This window comes from Electrophorus electricus, chromosome 17 (assembly GCF_013358815.1).
Source record: "Electrophorus electricus isolate fEleEle1 chromosome 17, fEleEle1.pri, whole genome shotgun sequence".
Lineage (NCBI taxonomy): Eukaryota > Metazoa > Chordata > Actinopteri > Gymnotiformes > Gymnotidae > Electrophorus > Electrophorus electricus.
In genome coordinates, this window is record NC_049551.1 from 13644825 (window position 1) to 13667898 (window position 23074).

At 44.6% G+C, this 23074-nt stretch overlaps 1 protein-coding gene across 2 annotated transcripts in view; it reads left to right on the plus strand.

Moving 5' to 3' along the window:
• The first annotated feature begins 794 nt into the window (after positions 1–794).
• Positions 795–23074, plus strand: part of pcdh1a (protocadherin 1a) — a 54102-nt gene continuing 31822 nt past the window's right edge. For both annotated transcript variants that reach the window (XM_027028499.2, XM_035535244.1), the window contains exons 1-3: positions 795–1397; positions 7010–7828; positions 8444–10630. In XM_027028499.2, coding sequence (XP_026884300.2) covers positions 7037–7828; positions 8444–10630 — 2979 coding nt within the window. In that variant the 5' untranslated portion in view covers positions 795–1397; positions 7010–7036. The remainder of the gene's footprint in view (positions 1398–7009; positions 7829–8443; positions 10631–23074) is intronic.

Sequence of the window (23074 nt, forward strand, 5' to 3'; positions counted from 1 at the left end):
GCCCCACTCTTTGAGGGCACACACAGCAGTCAATATGAGGTAATCAAAAGGGATTCTCTCTTCCTTCTGCCAGTTTTTGTACAGACACACCTGATTAAAGTTCGCATGATAATCGTTTAACAAGTTGGCTATGCATAAGGCGATAATAAAAGAAGTGTGCGCATGGCTGGGAGTGGGTGTGCGTACCTATGCGTGTGGGTGAGGGTGTTTTGAAGTGGGATTTGCGTAGTGGGTAGCGGGAGAAAGACTAGAGAAACGGTTTAACTCCTGCGGTGTTCTCCGAAACGCCCGTGGGTGGCGCCAAAAGAGCAAAGAGTGCCCTCATCTGCTTTTAACTGTTGAACACATGAACCCGCAACGCGCTCGTTGGATGCAGTTCCAAAACGATCAATACTCATCATATTTTACGAGCCAATTTCTCATGATTATGATCCATGCTGTTGAGAGTAACGACAGAACACAGAGACAGTAGTGCTTCGCTCCCTGGACTATTGGCAGGAATTTACGCAAAATTACTCCCCTTTGAACATTTCCGTTATAAAAAGGGGAAAGAATGAACTACTACAGTTTATGACGCAGCCAGGAAGATATGGGTCAGTGTTCTGCACTAGCAATATAGAGTGAAATTAGGAGATTTTCTTAACCTAATTGTGAATTCCCCGGCATACAGCTTGAAGCGCGAGGGATGAAAAGAAGTTGCTGAAGCTGAGGGAGGACTTGTGAGCCCCACCTCCTCGCGCTCCTCTGCTTCTGCGCGCAGAGAGGGAAGCGAGCGAGCACCGAGAAATCTTCTCACTCGTTCGCATGCAAAGAAATACATATAGCCTAGGATTAACCCTGTGCTGCAAAGATCGAGCCGCGTTCATTTGCGTGAAGAAAGGCGAAGAGGATTCGTTGTTTGCCATAACCTTTTGATATGTTCGGTAGACTGAGTGGCGAGAACCACTGATTTTTGAGAGAACGTATCTTCCCAAATTACTTCAGATAAGTACTCGGGGATTCACTGACAGGAATCGAGTTGGCTTTGCAGGGTTAACTACCGTTTTTCTCATTTCCTTAAAAAATAACAAGACTATATGCTACGTAATTTAAAAACGGCAGCATCAACTGCGATTCGTTTATGATCGGTTATCTAATGAGCGTCTGCATCGCCAAACTGGTACGATTTCGAGAGAATGATGGGGATAAATAATACGACGATTTATGGATTGTCTTTCAGTGGACGGATTTTATGTTTTTTTAATTTCTGGGGTCTTTGAACCTGGGGTGTAAGGGCTGTACCGGTCTGTACCTGCCCCTGGAAACATCGAAAGAAGCATCAACAGTAGGCTAATTTCAGACAGTCAGCCTCTTAAGAGCTACAGCGAACTGGTCGAAGTGAAAAGTGCTGGACAAAGGTAGGCTATGAACTTTATAGACGTGATCGGAAAAATGATTCCAAACTCGTTCTGGAACTGCGCATTCCGAATATGCCGATCGCAGAATTCCAATGCCACTTGAGGAATTCGATCGAATGGTGCACGGCTGAGATAATAAAACACGTCTATGTGTTAGCGTGTTATCGAAATTGATAAGGGTTCAAACTGAAATTATTGCACTGGGGCGGCGGGCCATAAACATACGCCATGGAAATCCATCGGGTAATTTTGATGCAGTTGGCGAGTAACTCGTTGACACTTGTTTGCCTTCGCTTAGGCTCGTCTTTAGTTGTACCGACTCCATGAAAGGGAAGACGGTATAAAATGGTACCGTGAGGCTTATAATACGACACTTTTATTCCACTTTAATCGTAATTAAATCATCGTTTAAATGCATTATATGCACGTTTTTTCGTTCCTTTCGAAAAGCAGTAGGCTAATGGCAGATATAAATGACATCACTGGAACACCTATCTGGGCAGACTAGTTCAATAACAGGATCAATGTTTGGCAAAACATCTTTGCGGAACTAGGTATACCCCGACTCCCCCCCCCCCCCCCACACCTCCCGGCTTTCTCAATGAAACTCAATGAAGACGGTTTGCTTCAGGATAATGGATTTTAAACAGTGCCAGAGTCATATGTAATGTAACATATTTGGGAAATAGATTTTAAGGAGTCTTTTGAAATGGTTGGTGAGGCCTAATCGTAGCCTGATCAAAGTTTATATTATTAATGTGGTATATAATATAATATGGTTATCGATCATCCATAAAATATGAGCATGTAATTTTTGAGGTATTGATCATAAACCGGACTCTGCAAGATATAAATATATAATGATTAATCACACAGACTAAACACCGAATGCAAGTATCACCCCCCCCACGTGTGTGTGTGTGTGTGTGTGTGTGTGTGTGTGTGTGTGTGTGTATATATATATGGTATATATATATATATATATATATATATATATATATATATATATATATATATATATATATATATATATATAATGTGTGCGTGTGTGCGTGTGTGTATGTGTGTGTGTGTGTGTGTGTGTGTGTGTGTGGTCAAAAGTGTAGTTAAGAGTTTCCAGAGAAACGGAGTGTTTCAGACAGAGGTCCCTCATCAGCAAAGTGCAATGTGTGTGTGTGTGTGTGTGTGTGTGTGTGTGTGTGTGTGTGTGTGTGTGTGTGTGTGTATGTGTGTGCATGTACATACATAAGTAGATATTCATATCCATTGTTCAAAGACTATATGTCAGTTTTGCTGGGTTAATTGTGAAGTGATTTGTGTAGAATGAAGCTGTAACGTGGGTAAATGACCTAACGGTGCCACACTGAAATGCTAAACCTGTTGAACCTGAATGAATGTGATAACAGATGACATAGAGCACTACAGAAAAGGGCAAATACAGGCAATAAATTGTCTTTGTGAAGACAATAGCTATTGAGAACTGAGCATTATGATTTGAAAAGTTGTTCTAAAATTATTGTACATTTATTCTGCATTAACATCGTTTCAGTTTTTCAGTACGCAGGCAAGGTTGGAAATGGAGTTAATGCACTTGATCATGCAATGTGAATTGTATATATCTTGTACACCAACATGCTTCATACTGCCTGCAGAGATTAGCAGGTGAGGTCAGTTTTGATCTCATTCTCCATCAGATGCAACATCTGTCAAATTTTAAATGGCATTTGTACAGGATTTACTTGATCCTAAACAGTTGCTGTTAACAGATTACTGTTATCATAGGGCACCATTGCCAGACAAAAAAAAACAGGTTAACAGAAGAAAACGCCCAGTTATATTACACTGAGAAGCTTTACTTTGTACTTTGTACAGCCAGGTACAGTGATCATCACATATTTGATTGTACATAATTAATTAAATTATATAGTAATAAGGTATTATATTTTAAGTGCATTAGACTCATATGTACATTTGAAGTGTATCTGTATGACAGTTATGTCAGATTCATTTGCCATTAGCAGAATGAACGCAGGTATTAAGCATCTAGCAGACAGAAAGGTTCCTTTTTTTACACTCCATATTTATTCAAATGTGGATATGTATAACTTAGGAACATGACATTTGGTGCCCAGGAGAAACTATTTGGACAACTCATACGGTCTAAGACTGTTTCAGTCCAAATTCTCAATGTGAATATCTTAATTAGTGAAGTGTACAACTGAAGTCCTGTGTGCACAGATGGACTTGGTCCATTTTCATCCATTAAACACAGATATTCTGGCAGAACTCTCTAGCGGTTCACCAGTTCAATGCAGTGCAAACTTTAAATTTGTCTGAAACCGTTGTGAAGAAATCTTCTTTGAATCAGATTTGAGTCCAGGTAGTAACTTGCGGGTTAATTATTATTGCTTTTTGAATTACATATTATCAGTATAGCAAGCACAACAGTCTCATCCATGTGGTGCACATGTGTTATTTGACAGATGCAGTTCAATACTGATGTCATACAGGTGTTCTTTAGATAGCTCTATTTAGTATGTCTTCATACCTCTGTGTTTTTTGGTTTTTTTGTTTTTTTAATACACAGGCCTTCACATATTTCTGCGTTACGAGGTCACTAGTGTAGGCCTGTGTTGGGTAGCTAACATGAATAGTAGAGAAGCAACAGTATTTAAAATTGTTTGGTGAATGTTTAAGGACTCTTATTGGAGTGCCACAGATCACATAGGTTCACGCAATGTCTGGTGATTCTCTTGAATAAAGATTGATTTTGTGTAAAAGTTGTTTTTTGCATAAAAATACAAACCCAGATGTCTGAAATACAAATGTTTGCTCAAATTGATGGTTAAAGTTTGAGTTGGTATGTTCAACCGTGCTACAGTGTCAAAGAAGTGTAAGCTCAAGCATCGTGACCTGGAAAACAGAGTGGTTCTCCAGCTGAGTTGAGATCATAGTTCCTTCTTCACACTCAGAGGTCAGACTCTGAATGCAGTCATCAGTTGCCACCCATGTCAAGATTGATGGCTTGAATCTCTAAATAGCTCATTCATGTTGGAACTGTTAGTAAAAGTGGTCTTGATTGGTAAATGAGGCATATGAAAGGTCTGATACAAATAAGACATGATTGTAAAATGTAGGATTCAGTGATATCTGGTGATTTTAACACAAATAACATGGAGTAAAAATGAATTGGAACTACAGCATTTTTTTGTTGTTGTTTTTTTTTTTTTTTTCAATGTCTGTTCAAAGTTAATCTGTTCCTAGTCCCATGTTGTCTTCTCTTGGCTCTATGTGCCATATGAAATGTGTGAATCTGATGAGATCTATGGTAGATTTAAAATGTTTAGGTTTATATGCAAAATGTTTAGTTTAAGATAGTTGTTTTTTTTCTTCTAATTGCAAATGATACATCTAGACTTGGATATATTTGTACCAATGGGCTGTCAAAAACAATACAATATATTCACATTATTCATACTCAAATTGCTTCAAAAATATTGTTACAGTTCATGGTAAGACATTTCTAGGCAATCATTAACCTTTATGAAAGGTCTCTCAGCCAATAGCTTCAGGCTGTCCAAGGTACTGTGTAGGCCTTCAGAAACTGGGCTTTATGTTCTACTTTCTAATCATGTTTTTAGCCTACTTGCTATCATTCCAAACCAATCGACAGGGTGTTGCCCTGCAAATGCAAAAAGGGACACATCAATAACTGAGCAATTAGTACATCAATATGCTGCAATCTTGATGTCAACAGATACAGATAAATTGGATTTTCTGACTGGATTTCTATGCTTTCCTGTGTTTAGCTATTCTGTGTTACACTTATTTGCTTTCCATTTGACCAAGGCCTTTTGTATGGTGGTGCAAAACTGTATTGATCCTGGTCCAGTCTGGTGATCCTGCATGGACATTAATGTGGGTATTTTGTGTACACAGTCCAGGTACACAAGGTTTTGTCAAGGAGTGCAGAACAGTGAGAAAGAGAATGGAGATCAAGTACTGACAGAGTACTTACGTAGAGCACTCAGACAGTACTGCCACAGAACACTGATACAGAGCACTCAGACAGTACTCTACTGACACAGAACACTGACATAGAGCACTCAGACAGTACTGTCACAGAATACTGACATAGGACACTCAGACTGTACTCTACTTATACAGAGTACTCAGACAGTACTCTACTGACACATATTGCTGACACAGAGCACTCATACAGTATTGTACTGACACAGAGTACTGACATATAACACTCAGACAGTACTGTACTGACAAAGAGTACTGACACAGAGCACTCACATAGAGTTCTGAGACAGCGCTCGGAGACAGTATGGCTCAATAGAGCATCTGCTCTTCTTTAAAATCACAGCAAGGAATCTTCATACTTAGGACATAATTAAAGTCTGAAATTATGTGGAGTAAAAAAAAAAGAACTTTAGCTTGGGGAATATGGATCAAAGAAGGAGCTAAAACAGAGGGTATTCATTAATGAGGAGGCAAAGCAGGTTAGAAATCAAACATGAGCATTACAGTGTGTAAATTAGCCTGAAACGTAAGAGCTGAGATGAGATCTCTCATAAGCTTTAAAGTAAATCTGTGTTCTGAGATAAAGGCTAGGCCTTTAGGTGCTTTGAGACCTAGGTATAGGGGAACGGTGTTTGGGTGAATTCTAAATCCTAAAGCATCTGTTCTGCTCCACGATACTGAATGGAGCTCCTGCTGATTAAATATTCCTCTTTTTAACCACATCCTTTGTCTCATTAACGTTCTTCCCAAAGACAAAATCCATCTTAATATTATGGATGAATCCAAAAGCCCCCGCCTAAGTAACGTACTTCTCCTTCATAGTCCTCCACGCTGTTTGGGATATAATTGCGGGTAAATTTGTGTTCTGTTTAAGCATATGTTGTGGAAAATACAATGCAAACTGGTTATGAGTTGGGTTTAACAAATGATGTAAATAAAGGGGAACTATAGCTATGCTTGTTTATAAGATACAAGCCCCCATATCCTCGTAATGAAAACACCCATTAAGAGCTATCTTACTCATAATAAAATTACCAAAAGCAGTTTAGTTTGGACAGGTAGTTGAAAGATCACTAATTAATTAAGATCACTAATGTGGCACTGACAAGGATCACATAGAAGTATTAAGAGAAACACTGAATTGCACAGGCATTTGTTGCAAACCTACTACCATATGCTGTGTCAGAGAAGAATATACTCTTTTAACGCAATTAATTTCCTTTATAAACATTTGTACAATGTTCTTTTCTTTAACTTCTTTGTCTCACCAGTCATTTTTGTCCTCTAGTCAAAAAATGAGTATAATGAATAATGCAAGGTAATGAGAATGGAGGGCTTTAGTACTACCAGGGGAGGAAGCATTTTTCTAAGCGCTTTTAGTACTTTCTGCCCTGGATTTAGTGTTTGCTTAAAACATGGAGTTCTCCCAATGTGAGAGTTCTATTTTATCCTCAGATAGCCCTCTGATGCAAAAAAATCCTGAATGATTTTTAAGTATTCGGGTTTGTGATACTTCTGATGATTTTACCGCACTGCACTCGTTTATGGCTTGACTTGTTGTTTTCTCACTTTCTGTTTTCCAGACAGAGGTGCTGCCTCTCTAGGGCATTATGGACTTCTCTATGGGATTCTTCCTTCTGTGGGTGCTCTTGCTAAAGTCAGCGATATGTGTTATAGGTGGCATCCTCTACCATGTGCGAGAAGAACAGCCGCCCAGTACATTGATAGGTAGTCTGGCAGGTGACCAGGGCTTACCAGACACTGGACATCTATACAAGTTGGAGGTGGGCGCCCCTTACCTGAGGGTGGATGGCAAAACAGGGGAGATATTCACCACTGAGATCCCCATAGACAGAGAAACACTGAAAGATTGCCGAATCAAAGGAAAGCCCTGCTTTCTGGAGTTTGAGGTGTCCATCACTGACCTCATCCAGAATCAGAGCCCCCGGCTGATTGAAGGACGGATTGAGGTGCAGGACATCAATGACAACACCCCGCAGTTCGCCTCACCTGTCCTCACTCTCTCAGTGCAAGAGAACACACACATGGGGGCCACTTTTTCCATCCCGCTGGCCACTGACAAAGACACGGAGAGGAATGGAGTAGCTGACTATGTCCTGACTGCCGGGCCAGAGGCGCTTGCCCTCTTTGACCTGCAAGTGACGGATGACAGGGGAGAGAAATTGCCTCAGCTCATTGTGATGGGCAACCTGGACAGGGAGTTGAAGGATTCCTATGACCTAAACATTAAAGCTATGGATGGGGGGAGCCCTTCTCGCCACAGCAGTGCCTTGCTGCGAGTTATTATCACTGATGCTAACGACAATGCGCCCAAATTCGAGAAATCCTCCTATGAAGCCGAAGTCTCTGAGAACAGCCCTGTTGGACACTCCGTACTGCAGGTAAGAAAAACGAAGTTGGGCGGTTCTATTAACCTTTAAGTCCAGGAAGGAACAAGAGGGAGCTTCTTTCGTCATCGGTAGTATGAAGTATTTAATGAGCACTGCTGTCTTAACCTCCCGTAGCTGTCTACTTTTTACTTTGATGTTTTATATCACCAAACTAATGTCTGGTTCACTAAGTTCACCTAGCTTAATTGCTGGAACATACAGTTTTTTTCTCCTGAGTAACTTTGCCCTGGATAGACCTTTTATTTTCTTATGATTTTAATTGCTGTTACAATAATCTCTTGTGGTCAGTCTTTCAGAGTCTTACATATTTTTTTTTTAAAAAGGTACAAACTGAAATATCACCTAAATTATTTTGCTTAAAGGACTGTAGTGTCTCAAATCATGTTTTAAGAATGCAGATTTCCAGAAATGGCCCAGGGTTGGAATATTTCCATTACTTTCACAGAGTTATGTTCCTGATATCTATCTTAAAGGTTTTTTAAGCATTAAAGTTGATTTCGTGTCTATGTGATTTATATAGTTGTTAATGAGTACCTAAACCTTTACAGATATGTCTTCTCCTTTGCAGAGTTCTGACTTCTTTTATTTTTTTTCTTTATATTTTAGGTCAAGGCCAATGACTCAGATCTGGGAGCAAATGGTGAGATTGAGTACACCATCCATCAGGCTGGAGATCCAGTGCCCAAGCTTCTACAGATTGACCGTTCTACAGGCATCATATATGTCAAAGGCCCACTGGATCGTGAGGAGATCAACAGCCTGACGTTTCATGTCCTGGCAAGAGACAAAGGCCCCTCCCCCAAAAGTTCCACAACATATGTTTCTATCGAGATAACGGACCAGAACGACAACGCACCTGCTGTGGAAATCCGTGGTATTGGTCTTAGGACTCATAGTGATGGGGTGGCAAACATCTCAGAGGATATGCCTGTAGGCACTGCAGTGGCCTTGGTGCAGGTTTCAGATAAAGATGAGGGAGAAAACGCAGTGGTGACCTGTGTGGTAGCAGGCGACGTTCCATTCCAGCTTCGGCCAGCTGGCGATTCCTCCATCGACAACAAGAAAAAGTACTTCCTGCAAACCACCACACCCTTAGACTATGAGCGAGTCAGGGACTACAGGGTGGAGATCGTGGCCGTGGACTCTGGCAACCCAGCTCTGTCCAGTACAAACTCTTTGAAAGTGCAGGTGACTGATATGAATGACAATTCTCCCATATTCTCACCTCCCCTGTTTGAGGTTGAGTTTGCTGAAGAGAACCAACCAGGAGAGAAGGTTCTGGATGTCATTGCTGTGGATGCTGATAGTGGCACTAATGCAGAACTCGTGTACAGCATTGTGGCTGACTCCTCAATGAGGGGCCTCTTTGAGATTGACCCCAGCTCAGGGGAAGTGCGAGCTAGAAGCCCACTGGACCGTGAACATAAGGAGCGCTATGAGTTCCGCGTCACTGCGGCGGACAAGGGTGTCCCCAGCCATAGGGGAACCGCGATGGTTGTGATCAAGGTGCTGGACAGGAACGACAATGATCCAAAATTTATGCTCAGCAGTTACAGCTTTTCTGTCTTGGAGAACATGCCCCCTCTCAGCCCGGTCGGCATGGTGACTGTGTTAGACATGGACAAAGGTGAAAATGCCAAAGTGCAGCTCTCTGTGGAGCCAGATGTTGGGAAGTTTGTAGTCCAGAATGGCACAGGAACCATCCTGTCCAGTATCTCTTTTGACCGGGAGAAAGAAAGCAGCTACACTTTTCGACTGCAAGCAGTGGATGGAGGAGACCCTCCCAGGTCCTCCTACGTTGGCGTGACCATCAACGTCCTCGATGAAAATGACAACGCACCCGTTGTCACGAAACCTGCCAATTCGTCTTTTAGGAGGCTGTCTCCCCTGGCTGCACCTGACAGCATTGTCGAGGTGGTGGAGGCAGAAGACATGGACTCTGGTGCTAATGCCGAGCTGGTGTACAGCATCGCTGGCGGGAACCCTCATGAGCTCTTCTACATCTCTCCCTCTGATGGGGAGATAAAACTAACCAAGGAACTGACTCGAAAACATGGGGGCTTGCATCGCTTGGTAGTGAAAGTGAGTGACAGGGGTAAGCCTTCACGGCATGCCATTGCCTTGGTGCACGTCTATGTCAATGAGACCATTGCCAATGTGAGCCTAGTGGAGGCTCTGGTAGGCCACAGTTTATACACCCCATTGGACACGGACATCGCCGGTGACCCTGACTACGGTTTGGCCACCCAGAGAAGCAACATCCTGTATGGTAGCTTGGCTGGCGTGGCAGGCGTTGTGACGGTCATCATAGTGGTAGTCTTCATCAGGCATCGCCTACAGAGAGAGACTAAAAGTGGCTACCAAGCTGGCAAGAAGGAGACCAAAGATTTGTATGCCCCAAAGCAAGGGCCAAAGAGCATCAAAGGCAAAAAGGGGAGGAAGGGCAAGCCTCCAAAGGCACCCAAACCTCTTGGGGAGGAAGAGGAGGTCAGCCTCCAAAAGAGCCTGAAATTCAACATTGACGGGGTTAACGACAGCCCCAGGATCCACCTGCCCTTGACCTACCCACCTGGTAGCCCAGACTTGGGCAGACATTACCGCTCCAATTCACCTCTGCCCTCCATTCAGCTCCAGGCCCAATCTCCATCTGCCTCCCAGAAGCACCAGGCTGTCCAAGACCTACCTGCCACCAATACCTTTGTGGGAACAGGAGGAGACGACAACTCTACCGGCTCTGACCAGTACTCGGATTACAGTTACAAGACCAATCAGCCAAAATACAGCACAAAATCGGTGAGCGTTGGCAGAGATACAATTTATTAAAAACAAAATAGAACTGTCTTCTGAAATAAATCCTAAATCTGAGTTTACCTTGGCAAATTAGATTACTGCTGTTCCACGCTATGTTTTGCTGGTGAAATAATGAGCATGGTGTCTATTTCCTCTTACCTTTTATATGTTAAATTTATAATGTGCAAGTCAGGTTTTAGAACACTGGGGGAAATTGGAGTAATGGCTCTTGCATAGTGACATGTTGTCTATAGCCTATTTCCTTTGTGCCTGGAAAGCTGTTCTGTCTCTAACAACAGCTTTAATCACTGCTCAGTCATTTACAACAGCCTATCGAGGGCAGTAGAGTAACTGTTTACTCAAAATATCAAACTTCAGAGCAAATATGCCAGTGTTGGTTGCATGTTAACCACGTTGGGATTGAGTTCAGTTTGACAGATTAAAAAGACACATGAGATAAAATTTGGTTCTGCTACACCTTTTGATGTTATTTGGACAGTCTCGGAAGGTAAAATTAGAGCAGATAACATTTCCTTTTTGCATAATTGGTTTAGGTTTCCTGTCTACTGGAGGTTAAGTGGGGTGTTAAATGTGCATATCTGTCAGTGTTGCCACTGTCCCTGTGGACTCAGTAATCTGACTGGTACATAGAGGCAATGCTCATATCTGACCTCCTGCCTCTGAGCAGGTCCACGGCTATTTTCCCGCCACTGTTTTGGCTGACTGCATTTAGATGCTAATCCAGCGCATTAATTCTGGATAAGGCGAGCAAGTAATGTTTAAGTAGTTGGAGCAGAATGATTTGTGTTTGCTTGCGGGAGACCAGATGATGGGGAAGGGTATCAGGCGGAGCCTTGTCTCCTGAGTGAGTGTGTTAGTGATGGTTAGTAGGCAGTGGATATGCATGAGACACAGTTTGAGATATGCGGGGGCTCCGGGTCTGTCAGTACCACCGAGCTGTTTGGTAATGCCGGCAGACGCTATCTGACAATTGGGGTGAGCACCAGCCCTGTGGACTCCATGACGGGAGAGTACAGCTACCCACAGCAGCCTCAGTGATATGATGGACAGCACATGGCATGGAAGTGACAATGGACTCCAGCTATGGATAGTGTGCGTCTGGAGATTTGCAAGTGTAACATTGCATGCATGCAGATGTGCATGGGCAGGTGTATTCATCTATGTGCATATGTGTGTATGGGTTAAACATATGTGCATATATGCAGCGTAAACATGCTGTACGCATGCGCATCCATTGGCCTACGTCGTCCGTCCATTTAGACGGGCAATCGTGGCCCTGTGGCCTGTCTGTGTATATGAGTTCATGGCTTGTTGACTGACAACCATATGAAAACAGGGACAGATGTTAAGTCACGCGATGTCTCGTGGCAGATGTGGATGTGTGTGAAGGATCCCTCCTCACATCAGGCAGAACAGATTGACCAAAATAAATAATGAAACTGTGAGCCAAGCAGGAGTGACAGATGTGGAGAGCGGGGTCCTGGCGAAGCTGCGGGTAACGCAGCCGACGGATGAGTCACCGCGACGCGCGAGGATGTGCTCAAGCGCGTGGCTGAGGAAAGGGTCCCGCAGCCTCCGCTCGGATGACCGTAAACACAGCGGGCTTGTTTGCTGTTTACCGGCAGCGAGGGCTGAGCTTGGTGGCCAGGCTTCTCTACTTTTTGTCCTGCTCCTCACAAAGTCATTAAAGAGAGTTTGTTTGTCAGTGAAGACTCACCCAAAGGTGAAAAAAAACCACTGAATGCTCAATTCACAGAGGCATGGTCTGACTTTGTGAAGAGGGATTGTGTTCAGGGGACTGTGTGTGTGTGTGTGTGTGTATGTGTTTGTGTGTGTGTGTGTGTGTGTGTGTGTATATCAAGGGTTTTTCCTGTGGCTCCAAATGTCTTTGATTGTGTGAGGGTGGTTAAGGGGTCTCTTGCTCAGCTGACAGAACAGGGCTGGTAATTAGGTTAGTCACGGCACAGATCTGACATGTTTTTTCCACACAGTATTTAAACAGGCATGTAGAATATAGGCATGGTGCAAACAGCCATGTTGTGATCCACTCACATCTCAACTACTGGCTACATGATACATTTTCTCTTTACTATGGCTATATTTCACATAACTATAGCATGTTTACTGAAAAGGAAAAAAAATTCTGCTTTGCCAAAAATGCATAGTGCCCAATTAAATTAATGAGCTGAACATAAAAGAAAAGGGTTAAATGTATCTATAGATAAAAATAAGTCCATATAATAAGAACAGACTAAAAATGAAATATGTGAAACATGTTTTGGTCAGGCAGTGTTATTTTCACCCACCTGATATTTAAGCCCTGTGATACGCGACCCCAACTATCAGTGATGCACTACACAGGCCTATGATTTAGTTACAACTGTATATTATAATGCTGGTTTCCTGCCCCTTCAGGACAGAGTGGGAGTAACCGAGCTGCATCAAGACAGAGCCCTTCCCAGTTATTTTTAAGTGGGTGTAATGAGAGCTTGCGAAGCTGTAAATCTGTGCTTAAATTAAATCCACACAATTAAAATCTTTTATTAGACAGAGATAGCAGAGGGTTGCGTCCAGCCAAACCCCCCCCCCCCCAATCCTCCACTACTTCAGACTCCGCTGGTGCCACTGGATTAGGAAGCAGGGAAGTGGAGGGGGGATTTTAGGGCAGGCTTTAATTAACGGAACACATTGCTTAACCTTCTTTACCCAGTGTGAACTCCAGGAGCTCAGTGTGTCAGGATATCACTCCCCGAGGCCCTCTGCCAGGCCTGCAGCGGTCGGCCAGTGACGCTCCGAAGGAGGAGAGCAAGCAGTGGCACCCTCGAATTCCTCGCGTAGGCTGGCTGTCACTGAGAAATGGCGTGGAGCAAAGCTATGCTATCCATATCCTCTGTGCAATCAGCCTCTCGATCTCTATATCTCCATATCTACCACTTTTGCCTCATATTCACTCTCTGTGGCAAGTGCGGCTATGAGATAAGAATATCATCCATCAAAAGGCTGGGCATTTCTGTAAAGTATTCTTTTACCTCCTCCTTTCACTCACTCTCTCTCTTTCTCTCTCACTGTCCCTCTTCCTCTCTCTCCGAGCCGTTCTCTCTCTTCGTTGAGGAAATTATGCTCTCCTGTATCATGCATTGAGACCTGCCATGAATCAGCCCTGACACACACGAACATAGCTAAAGGGATAAAATATGCGGCACCTTTAGTGCGCTCTCTTGCTCTTTCAACGGCGGTGCTCCCTTTCTTTACCTTCTCAGCCTTGGAACCTCGCAGGTATCCTCGAGGCCCAGAGCCCTCCGCTGTCGAGCATCTGCTCTCCCCTCCGTCCCCCGCCTGGCTGGCTGATATCCGTAACAGACTGCAGCAGTAAACCTTTCAAACCCGGTGCCCACCCTCTCGGGTTCTGTTCTCTCCACCCCCACACACCCCGGGGTGGATCCACCCCATAATAGGCTCAGACTGCTCCTCATTAGAGCACAATACAGGCGGCCTTGGGCTTGCTCCCACCGGAGCCAGCCACCGTCAGGTGCATAGGCCTCCTGGGCTCATGCCGTAACGATGCACGCAGCACCGGCAGGAGTTTGAGACACTGAGAACCTGCCTCCCCCCGCCTCGTCCCTTTCCCTGGTTGCCTGGAGGAAAACACGAGTGAGCAATTATAAACAAATACTTTTGGAATAAAGTACAACAGAGAGATCTCGCACTCTGAGGGAAATTAGCCCACTAATGAGGAATTTCAATGCACCTACGGCTACACGCTGCTACCTGCTGGTGTGATCTTGCCAACATGCTGAGGACTGAGATGGTGACAGTGATTTTTGTGTGTGTGTGTGTGTGTGTGTGTGTGTGTGTGTGTGTGTGTGTGTGTGTGTTTAGGGGGGGCAGGTTTATTATGCATTGTTATTTGAAGAGAGCCTCTCTGCGCCGTGACTAGGAGTGACTAGTCACTGCAGGCACTTGCTGATCGACTGCTCTTGGCTGACACTTTGGAATCGATTGGCCTGGACAAGTGCTCGGGGGTTTAACGCACTGGACAGACATATTCCAAATGAGTGATCTTGTCCAGAGAATTTGTAGAGATAAGACTGCATAACAACTCACGACAGTACCTGACAATTTCTTTGACTACCATTTTGTATCTGTTGACCCACTTTTTGCTTGGAGCCCTGTTCATTACGTTCAGAACCCTTTGTCTTGCCAGAATCCTTCACAAGATCTCCACTGGATTCCCCACTCAGAATAAATTAAAGCTTTTTGCAATTCAGGCTAATCGATTCTCATGATCCAGACAACCAGACTGGGATTGCCCAGACAGTGCTGGCACAGTTGACTTGGATTATATCTCTCATTGTCTTCCTCTCAAAGCCAATCTTCTCCGAAACTTCCGCTCTGATTGGTGGAAATGGCCAGTGCAAACCATTTTGCTCCTGCACTTGGCCCTGTGAGAAAGGTGGAGATTTTGATCTAACATCCCAGTGATTACCCCTTAAGAGGGATTACAGCCTGAGCCCTGGAGATACTTTAAGGGCAGAGCTGTAAATAAAAAAAAAAAATAAAAAAAAAAAAAAAAAATATATATATATATATATATATATATATATACTTTTTTTTTTTCCTGTAGATTGAAAAGATGCTTGATGTTGTCATAGTAATGGATGGAGCTGAACACAGCAGTGGCACACAGATGGGAGACTAATGATGATGTGGGTGCCGATGAGGATGACAATAATGATAGTGATTATGGTAATACCCAAGAGCTCACAGTCAGATTCATTTCCTCCTAAATATATTTCTGAATTTATGTGAACTCAGTTTTAAAAACATCTATTTTTTGTCTATCGTGAACCAAGTTTTTTCTTCTTTTTTTTTTTCTGTAAATCTCCCCTCAAAGCCAGTGGTGTCAAATATCTTATTGCATCAAATTACCATCTTGCTTGTGGAAAGAGATGTGGAAATAATCATAGATAAGTGAAAACGTAGACGATGACATTCTCGCTCGTTCCGTCCGTGCCGATGAAAGCCGGGGACGTTCGGTGTCTCATTTTCCCCCAGGCGGGAACTCGTTCTGTGGGCCTGTGGTCAGGTTCACACTTTTATGTAAAAAAAAAAAAAAAAAAAAAAAATGAGAAGCCCTTTTAGGCAAAGCTGCATGGAGACTCAGCTCCCTGATGGCATTGCCTTTAGCTCAGATACTTTATCGCCTGCACATCCGTGCCTCCTTACCTTCTGCCAGCCAGATTAGTGCTTTTATCAATAAGCAGCTTAGTGCTGAAGCATCCTTCAATAATGTGGCCCAGTATTTTCTCTTCTGCCGCTTCAGCCTCTAGACTCCCTCTCTGTTCTCCCTCTTCTCTTCCTACTTCTGTGTACTCTCTCTCTCTCTCTCTCTCTCTCTCTCTCTCTTCTTTCTCTGCTCTCTCTCCCTCCCTCTGTCTGCTCCCTCTTTCACTCTATTTACCTGAATTTCTCACCCTTCTGCATGCAGCAGCTGTTGCACTCCGCAAGCACTGCCTGGTGAGGGTTGTGCTTATTCTTAAATGTATATGTTCGGTCGTTTGTTTGCACCGAGAGCAGGCACGGCCACTAAGAATTTTTTTTTTTTTAGGTCACAGTAATGAATCGTCTCAGTGTGAAGGAAAATCAGCTTTGTGTGATGTAATTGCCCCATCATGGCCCTTGCATGTAAACCGGGAAGCACAATTATTCATTCAGTGTGTTGCCATGGTGAGCAGGGACAGTAGCTCTGTGACCGCCGTGTTGCTGCATCTCATCTGCAAATACCAACGTTATTAAAAATGAAAACATCATAAATAAAGTAAGCAAGCAATCTATCTCAGTCAGATTCTGACTCCGCAGTTTCGGAAGAGATCGGCTCTCGTGGTTTTGCGGGGTCTCGTTAAAAACCCAGTCTTGTCGTTTGGTGAGGGAAACACGTATTGGGGTCTTTTACGGTGCTGCCAGTCGAGGCCACGCTGGTAGCAGCCCGGCGAGTTCCCCTAGTCGTCAACCCCCCCCCCCCCCCCCCAGGTGGTTTTACTAAAGCCAGCATCTGGTCTCGGCTCTGTGACCGTGAGCAGACTTTAACCGCAGGTCAGGCGGAGAGTGAAGAAAGTAACGGAACCTCTCAACCATCTCACCCCATTACAACAGCAAAGAGAGTGAGTACAATCCATTAAGCTGCATTAAGGAAGGATACAATCACACCTTTAAGGCCACATGCCTCAAGTGGTGTGCTGTTACACGTACAGCCATGCTTCATTATTCAAATACTTCATTCATAAATAATGCAGATTACAAACTACGGAGCGAAAACACTCCACCGCGTACATATGACATGTGTTACTGCACCACTGAGCCTACATTAGCCTTAGGGCCGAATCTGTGCAAATTGCAAATAGGCTGAAAACATTACATGAACTGTGCATTTCATTAGTGGTTAATACTTTGTAGGTCAAACATAACAAGTTTTTAAATTCGGTGTTGCATTTGTAAATGTCACACGCTATTGAAAACTACACAGTGTTTTGATGTGAGCTGATAAAAATGAATATATTCACAAACGCGCTCTCTCGCTCCTCTGTTCTGACCTGTTTGTATTTCAATCACATATCATGCCCCCTGGAACAAATAAACAAGAAACCAAAGACAAATCGATCTTTTAAAAGTCATCTCGGAGACCTGCCATTCAGCTAGTTGACAGCTCAGAGACTGTCTCACCAGCATTGAGATGTCAACACATGGACTACGGTGTCGACTTCACCAGAAGAAGAGTTGCCATACAACTGCAGACGAGATCACTCGCCAGCGCAGTAAGCATCCCGCGCCTGTGATTCGCCAGCACCAGCCTAATCACCCCGTACATGCAGATGGTTCGCCCGGCCTCTTGTGAGGCGTCCGTGGGCACAGGCGCAGACGTTAAATATCGGGAACCCCAGAAGATTTCAGGCTGTGACAGGAGTGAGAACATTAATTTCCTCATGTACCACTTGGGATAATATACCACTTACTGAAGCCCTAAAAGAGAAAACACAGTGAAGTGCTTGTGAAGTACGCTGTTGCATAATTCTTCTCTCCCTGGCCACCCCGCGCCGGCTGACGTGAGAAATGATCATTATTTCTCTCTCTATCTTTCCGTTCACCCCACTGGGGACGCAGGATATTAGAATATTTCATGAATATTGAACCTTTCCTTGCTCTTGGGCTGCTTCAGGAAGATGTTCTCGGCTGTTTCATGTTGGCACCATAAAAGAACACGGTTTAATTGCGTAAGTCTTTAAAAATGGGCTGAGAGTGGGGGAGGCCTCTGACAATGTGCATTGTTCTGATGTGTCGACTTGCATTAGTTTCAAAGGCACAAGCTTTAAGCCGAATACATTTGAGGGCTAGACGAGAAATGGAGCCTTTGAATGTATTTAGATAAAAAGAAAATGCCCCATGTAATCAGGTTCCAGTAGTTTTTTTCCTTCTCCAAGACAAACTTTGTAAAGTCGGAACTTAACGCAGAGGCGGGACAATAACATGACGTAAATGCAGCCTTATATTGGTCTGTTTGTGTGGTGACTGTATGGCTATTTATGTGTGCGATATTTTCTCCAACATCGATTCCGGATGCTTTTCCCTCTGTAAAAATGATCTCTTGCATTGGATGACACGGCTGAACTTGATCCAGATTCAATATTTTCCGCCATATTGGAATCCCTTGTCTGACAGCCGGCTGAAAAGCATGGAGATGGGTACAGAGAGCTTCCCTCCGTCCAGGATTCGGAGGATGGGCTAACCAAAGCACATCTATGGGTGATTATTTCTGCCTTTTATCTCTGCATTTTAATCCGTGACTCAACGCAGGGGTCACAGGGGGTGGGGGGAGGAGAAGACCGTACTGGACAAAGCTTTAGTGATAATTATCTGTCTAAAAGCACTTGTCTGGATGATGAAACCCAATTAAAGGGCTTTTAAAACAAGCAAGAAAATTGGATAAATAATAGGGAGAAGAGATGAGCAGATAACGTGAAGGGGAGGGGGAGGGGTATGACGGGATGATCGGGGGAGGGGTATGTTGGGGAAGGATACGCTGGAAGGGGAGGGGGAGGGGTATGACGGGATGATCGGGGGGGGTATGTTGGGGAAGGATACGCTGGAAGGGGAGGGGGAGGGGTATGACGGGATGATCGGGGGGGGTATGTTGGGGAAGGATACGCTGGAAGGGGAGGGGGAGGGGTATGATGGGATGATCGGGGGAGGGGTATGTTGGGGAAGGATACGCTGGAAGGGGAGGGGGAGGGGTATGATGGGATGGGGGTGGGGGAGGGGTATGTTGGGGGGGTGGGGAGAGAGACAAGAGGGGTATGGGCAGTCACAGGGGATGTAGATGTAGTAATTCTTTTCCTTTTAAAGTTGGACCTGGAGTGATGAGATTTGTTCAAGAATTTCTCCGTTTCTCACCACAAAGGGGATCGTAAGGTCAGAGGCCTCTGCTGCCCAGCCAACCATACCAACTTGCAACTTACACAGCACATTCAATCTTATATATTGTACTAATATATGGTCAAATATAAGCTCTAATATAAGATGGATAAATAATTGATGGTAATAACGCATCGTTATCAGTTTTTATGAGTACGAGTGTTGTCATGATGCAGACCACACGTGCTTTTCAGGATGGGTTTACATTCATTATGCGGTCGGATGCCCAGATGAATTCAGGTTAATTATCTAGCTGAAGAAAAAACACAATGTTGTCCCCAGCTGGGCATTCAACCTGTGACCCATGACTCACCTGCTGCCGCTTTCCAAGGTCAATGCTAAGAACCTGACTGAGTGAGAGACACAGGAGTCGGGAGTCTGAGTTGGAGAGAGTCAGAGGGAGAGATTGAGAGACTGAAGGGAGAGAATGTATGAGAGTGCGGGCTGAGATTGAGAGGGAGTGTTTACTGTGGGAGATATTCGCTGCCATTCATTACGTGCTGTTGCTCGGGGTGGACACAGGGCCAGTAAACGAGTTTGTCCAATTCTGCCTGCGATGCATTCAGGAGTGCTACATCAGTGTCCACTCATCACCGCAACACCACCACCACCACATCCTGCCCACCAGATAAAGGAGAGAGAGAGAGAGAGAAAGAGAGAGAGAGAGAGAGAGAGAGAGAGAGAGAGAGAGTGTAAGGGATAGTGAGAGGGAGGGAGGGAGAGAGAGAGAGAGAGAGAGTGAGAGTGAGTGAGTGTAAGGGATAGTGTGAGAGAGAGAGAGAGAGAGAGAGAGAGAGAGAGAGAGAGAGAGAGAGGGAGGGGGAGAGAGAGAGAGCACTTCCTGTCTTTTTCTCTTCACTTTCTGAGCCTGCCACTCCCTCCTACCATCGCGGGCAGAAACTCCATATGCAGTCACACAACGCCGTACCTGTCATAACATTGTCTTTCTTCTCTCAGACAAACAAAACCACTTATCTCTTCACTCGTAGTCTGAGAGCACTGAACGAGCATCACATCCACACATCAGCGTATCCAGCCAGCGCACGTTATCGGGCCCGGTGTCGGGTCTCTCGGGAGGAGACGCCGCTCCCCACGGGCCCGCACACACTTCTGGCTGGAGAGGGTCACGGGCCCAGATCTGTCCCCGTAATTGTGAGTGAGGAGCAAGCCAGTCAGACAGGTGACACACGACCGGTACCTGTTGCTTCCGCTCCACTCCCTACCCCCGCTCCTGCCTCTGTAAGCGCACTCGTAGTTCTCTCGCCCGTTTCTCATAGCCCAGCTTGAGCAAAGGAAGAGCCCTGGGCGAGGTCTCGATCTCGGCGTGACATCCTTGCCAGGCGCTTAATCCGGAAATTAAGTCCGCGCTTGCTTTGGGCCGACATCACAGATACAAACCTGAAATGATGCATCTATCTGCATGTACGGCGAGCGCCCAGGGGACCATCGGAGCCGCTATTATTTTTCAATATACTGGTCACAGTACAGTGACGGTGCACTGGAGGAAATGGCTGTTTTTTGAGGGTCGAAGACAGGAAGAGGAGGGACGTGTGAAGGGTAGTTTTTTTTAAATCTGTGATTACTGGTGGGGTTTAATGATCAACCTGTTCCTTTAATAGACTTTCTTTGCTTGAGTGTTGAAATGAGATGCCAAGCAGGGAAGACAATTAATTGCTTGGCTACCTCTGCTATTCTCTCTCTCTCTCTCTCTCTCTCTCTCTCTCTCTCTCTCTCTCTCTCTCTGCCTTTGTTTCTCTCCTTCCATCTTTCTCTTTCTCTTTGTCTTTCCCTCTCTTTCTACTCTCTCTCTCACTCTCTTCACTTGCGCTCTTTTCTGTCTGTCTTGTCCGATGCGCTCTCTCTCTCTCTCTCTCTCTCTCTCTCTCTCTCTCTCTCTCTCTCTCTCTCTCGTGCTTCCTCTCACTCTGTCTTTCTTTCTGGTTTTGAAGCCAGGTTCTGCAGGCTGATAAGGGAGGTGAACGGCACAGCTTCTCCGCAGGCTTGTCTATCTCTCCCTCTTTGCTCCCAGTGCAGCTATGCTAATGCTTTAGTCCACTCTGTCAAACCCTCACCACCTTCTCACCCCCCACCCCCACCTCGCAGACACACATAGAGTTCCTCACAGCCTGCGCTGACCACCCTAGCTGCGTTACCGCATTAACGATCCAACGGCCAAATTAACGCATGGTACGAGGGTACCGCAAGAAAGAGCAATTAATGTTGGAATTACTCTTTACATCTGAGAGAATTGAGAATAATATTGACTGTTTTCCTCAGGGAAGACAGAAAGTAATCAGCAAAAGGTTCATGGAATCCAGGGTGTAATCAGAGAGCTCTTGGAAGTGGAGTGCTTAAACCCGCTGAAAGGCTTTCAATAAAAGGTACATTTATTAATGTTCACTGAACCTTTGTGCTTAAAATCTTTATGATGTAATTCGGAATAAGGTAGATCTTTCTGCAGCTTTTACAGGTACAGAACAAGGCTCTGAAAAGGATTGTTTTCCTACTTTCTGCTTGTTTTTAGATGTACATTCATGCGAACACACCAGATTTTTGAATAGTCTGTCTCTTTAACATTCCATTAGCTCGGCAGGTTAGAATTCACTTTATCTAGAAAATAGTGGTTTATTGCAATTCACTATAAAAGCAAGGAACCTTTCTCAACTTTTAAGAATTTCAGAATTTTTATGTTGGTACGGCATACCAACAGGGTGCACAGCCTGGGGCCCAGGGGTTCTTTTTGACCCTCCTGTGAATTCCTTCCAGCCAGTAAGTGAATACTTTCTGGAAAAAAAAATATAGTTTGGTTATACAAAGAGGCCATAGATGTAGAGCCAAAGCACATATGTGGGTGTTATGTGGTCCTGGCCCTTTTGACTTTGTAGGCACCTCTGAAGAATAATATGCACATCCTTGACAAGTACATGCAGTTCTAGAACTTCTGGTGGTAAACTAGCAATAAAACTGGGTGGTGAAAGATAATTGTTAGGTAGGAGAAACAATGTCACGTTCTATTTCTGATTCCTGCCTGGAAATATCAGGCGAGAGAGAGCAGACATACATTTCCATGGCACCAAAATAGAAACCGATCTGTTTTCGTTTGCTTTTTTCCACCTGTTGCTCAGGGTTTGCTATCTGAGGATGCAATCATTGGCCTCTTTTATCATTAGTTTAGTTTTATTACGTGTGGTGAACACATTCAGAAATGTGTTTTCTTTTTCTCCCTATTGTCCTGGTAAATGTTCTGTAAAAAAAAAAAAATCTAATATATATATATTTTTTAAAGATTTGCAGGAACTGTAGGATTTTGCCCAGGGACGGATTGTCTCTGATTAGCAGCCATATGAAATGTCAACTGGGATTTGACAAGTATTATATGAGGCAGGCAATCCCCATCAGAGATTTCTCCTGAGCTGAAACATATTGTCTGCTATTGTTAACAATAGAGAACGGTGCCCTGCTGCGTGACCCATGTCATTGTCTGATAAAGCTAATTATTGGCTGCAGAGCTGGTGCTGGCGTTTTTGGCCATGTTGGCCTGCAATCTCACACAGGCTGGTCTGACTCGCGGTGGTAGCAGTGGTGAAAAAATAACTGTGAAGAAAACTCTGAAGAAAGTGGTGTCCTTTTTTTTTTGGCGGGGGGGGGATGAAATGAACTGTGCCGTCCTGCATTCCGGTATTACCACGGCAACGCCACCAGAGGCGCCTCACGCATCCGTGCCCGTCGTGCTACCGTCTTAGTGGCACGACCTGGGTCCAGCGGGGTTCCTTGGCTGCATTTGGCCTCGCTGTCTGAGCGTCGCCACAACGGCCTGGCTGGGCCACAGGCGGAGCGCGAGCCGTTCCCGCCCCGCATTCCGGCACTGCCGCGGCAACGCAGCTGGGGACCGGATCGAGCCTGCTCCAGCCTGGCGCTGCATTCTGCCGTTGCCATGGCAGCACAGCTGGACGAGTGGGG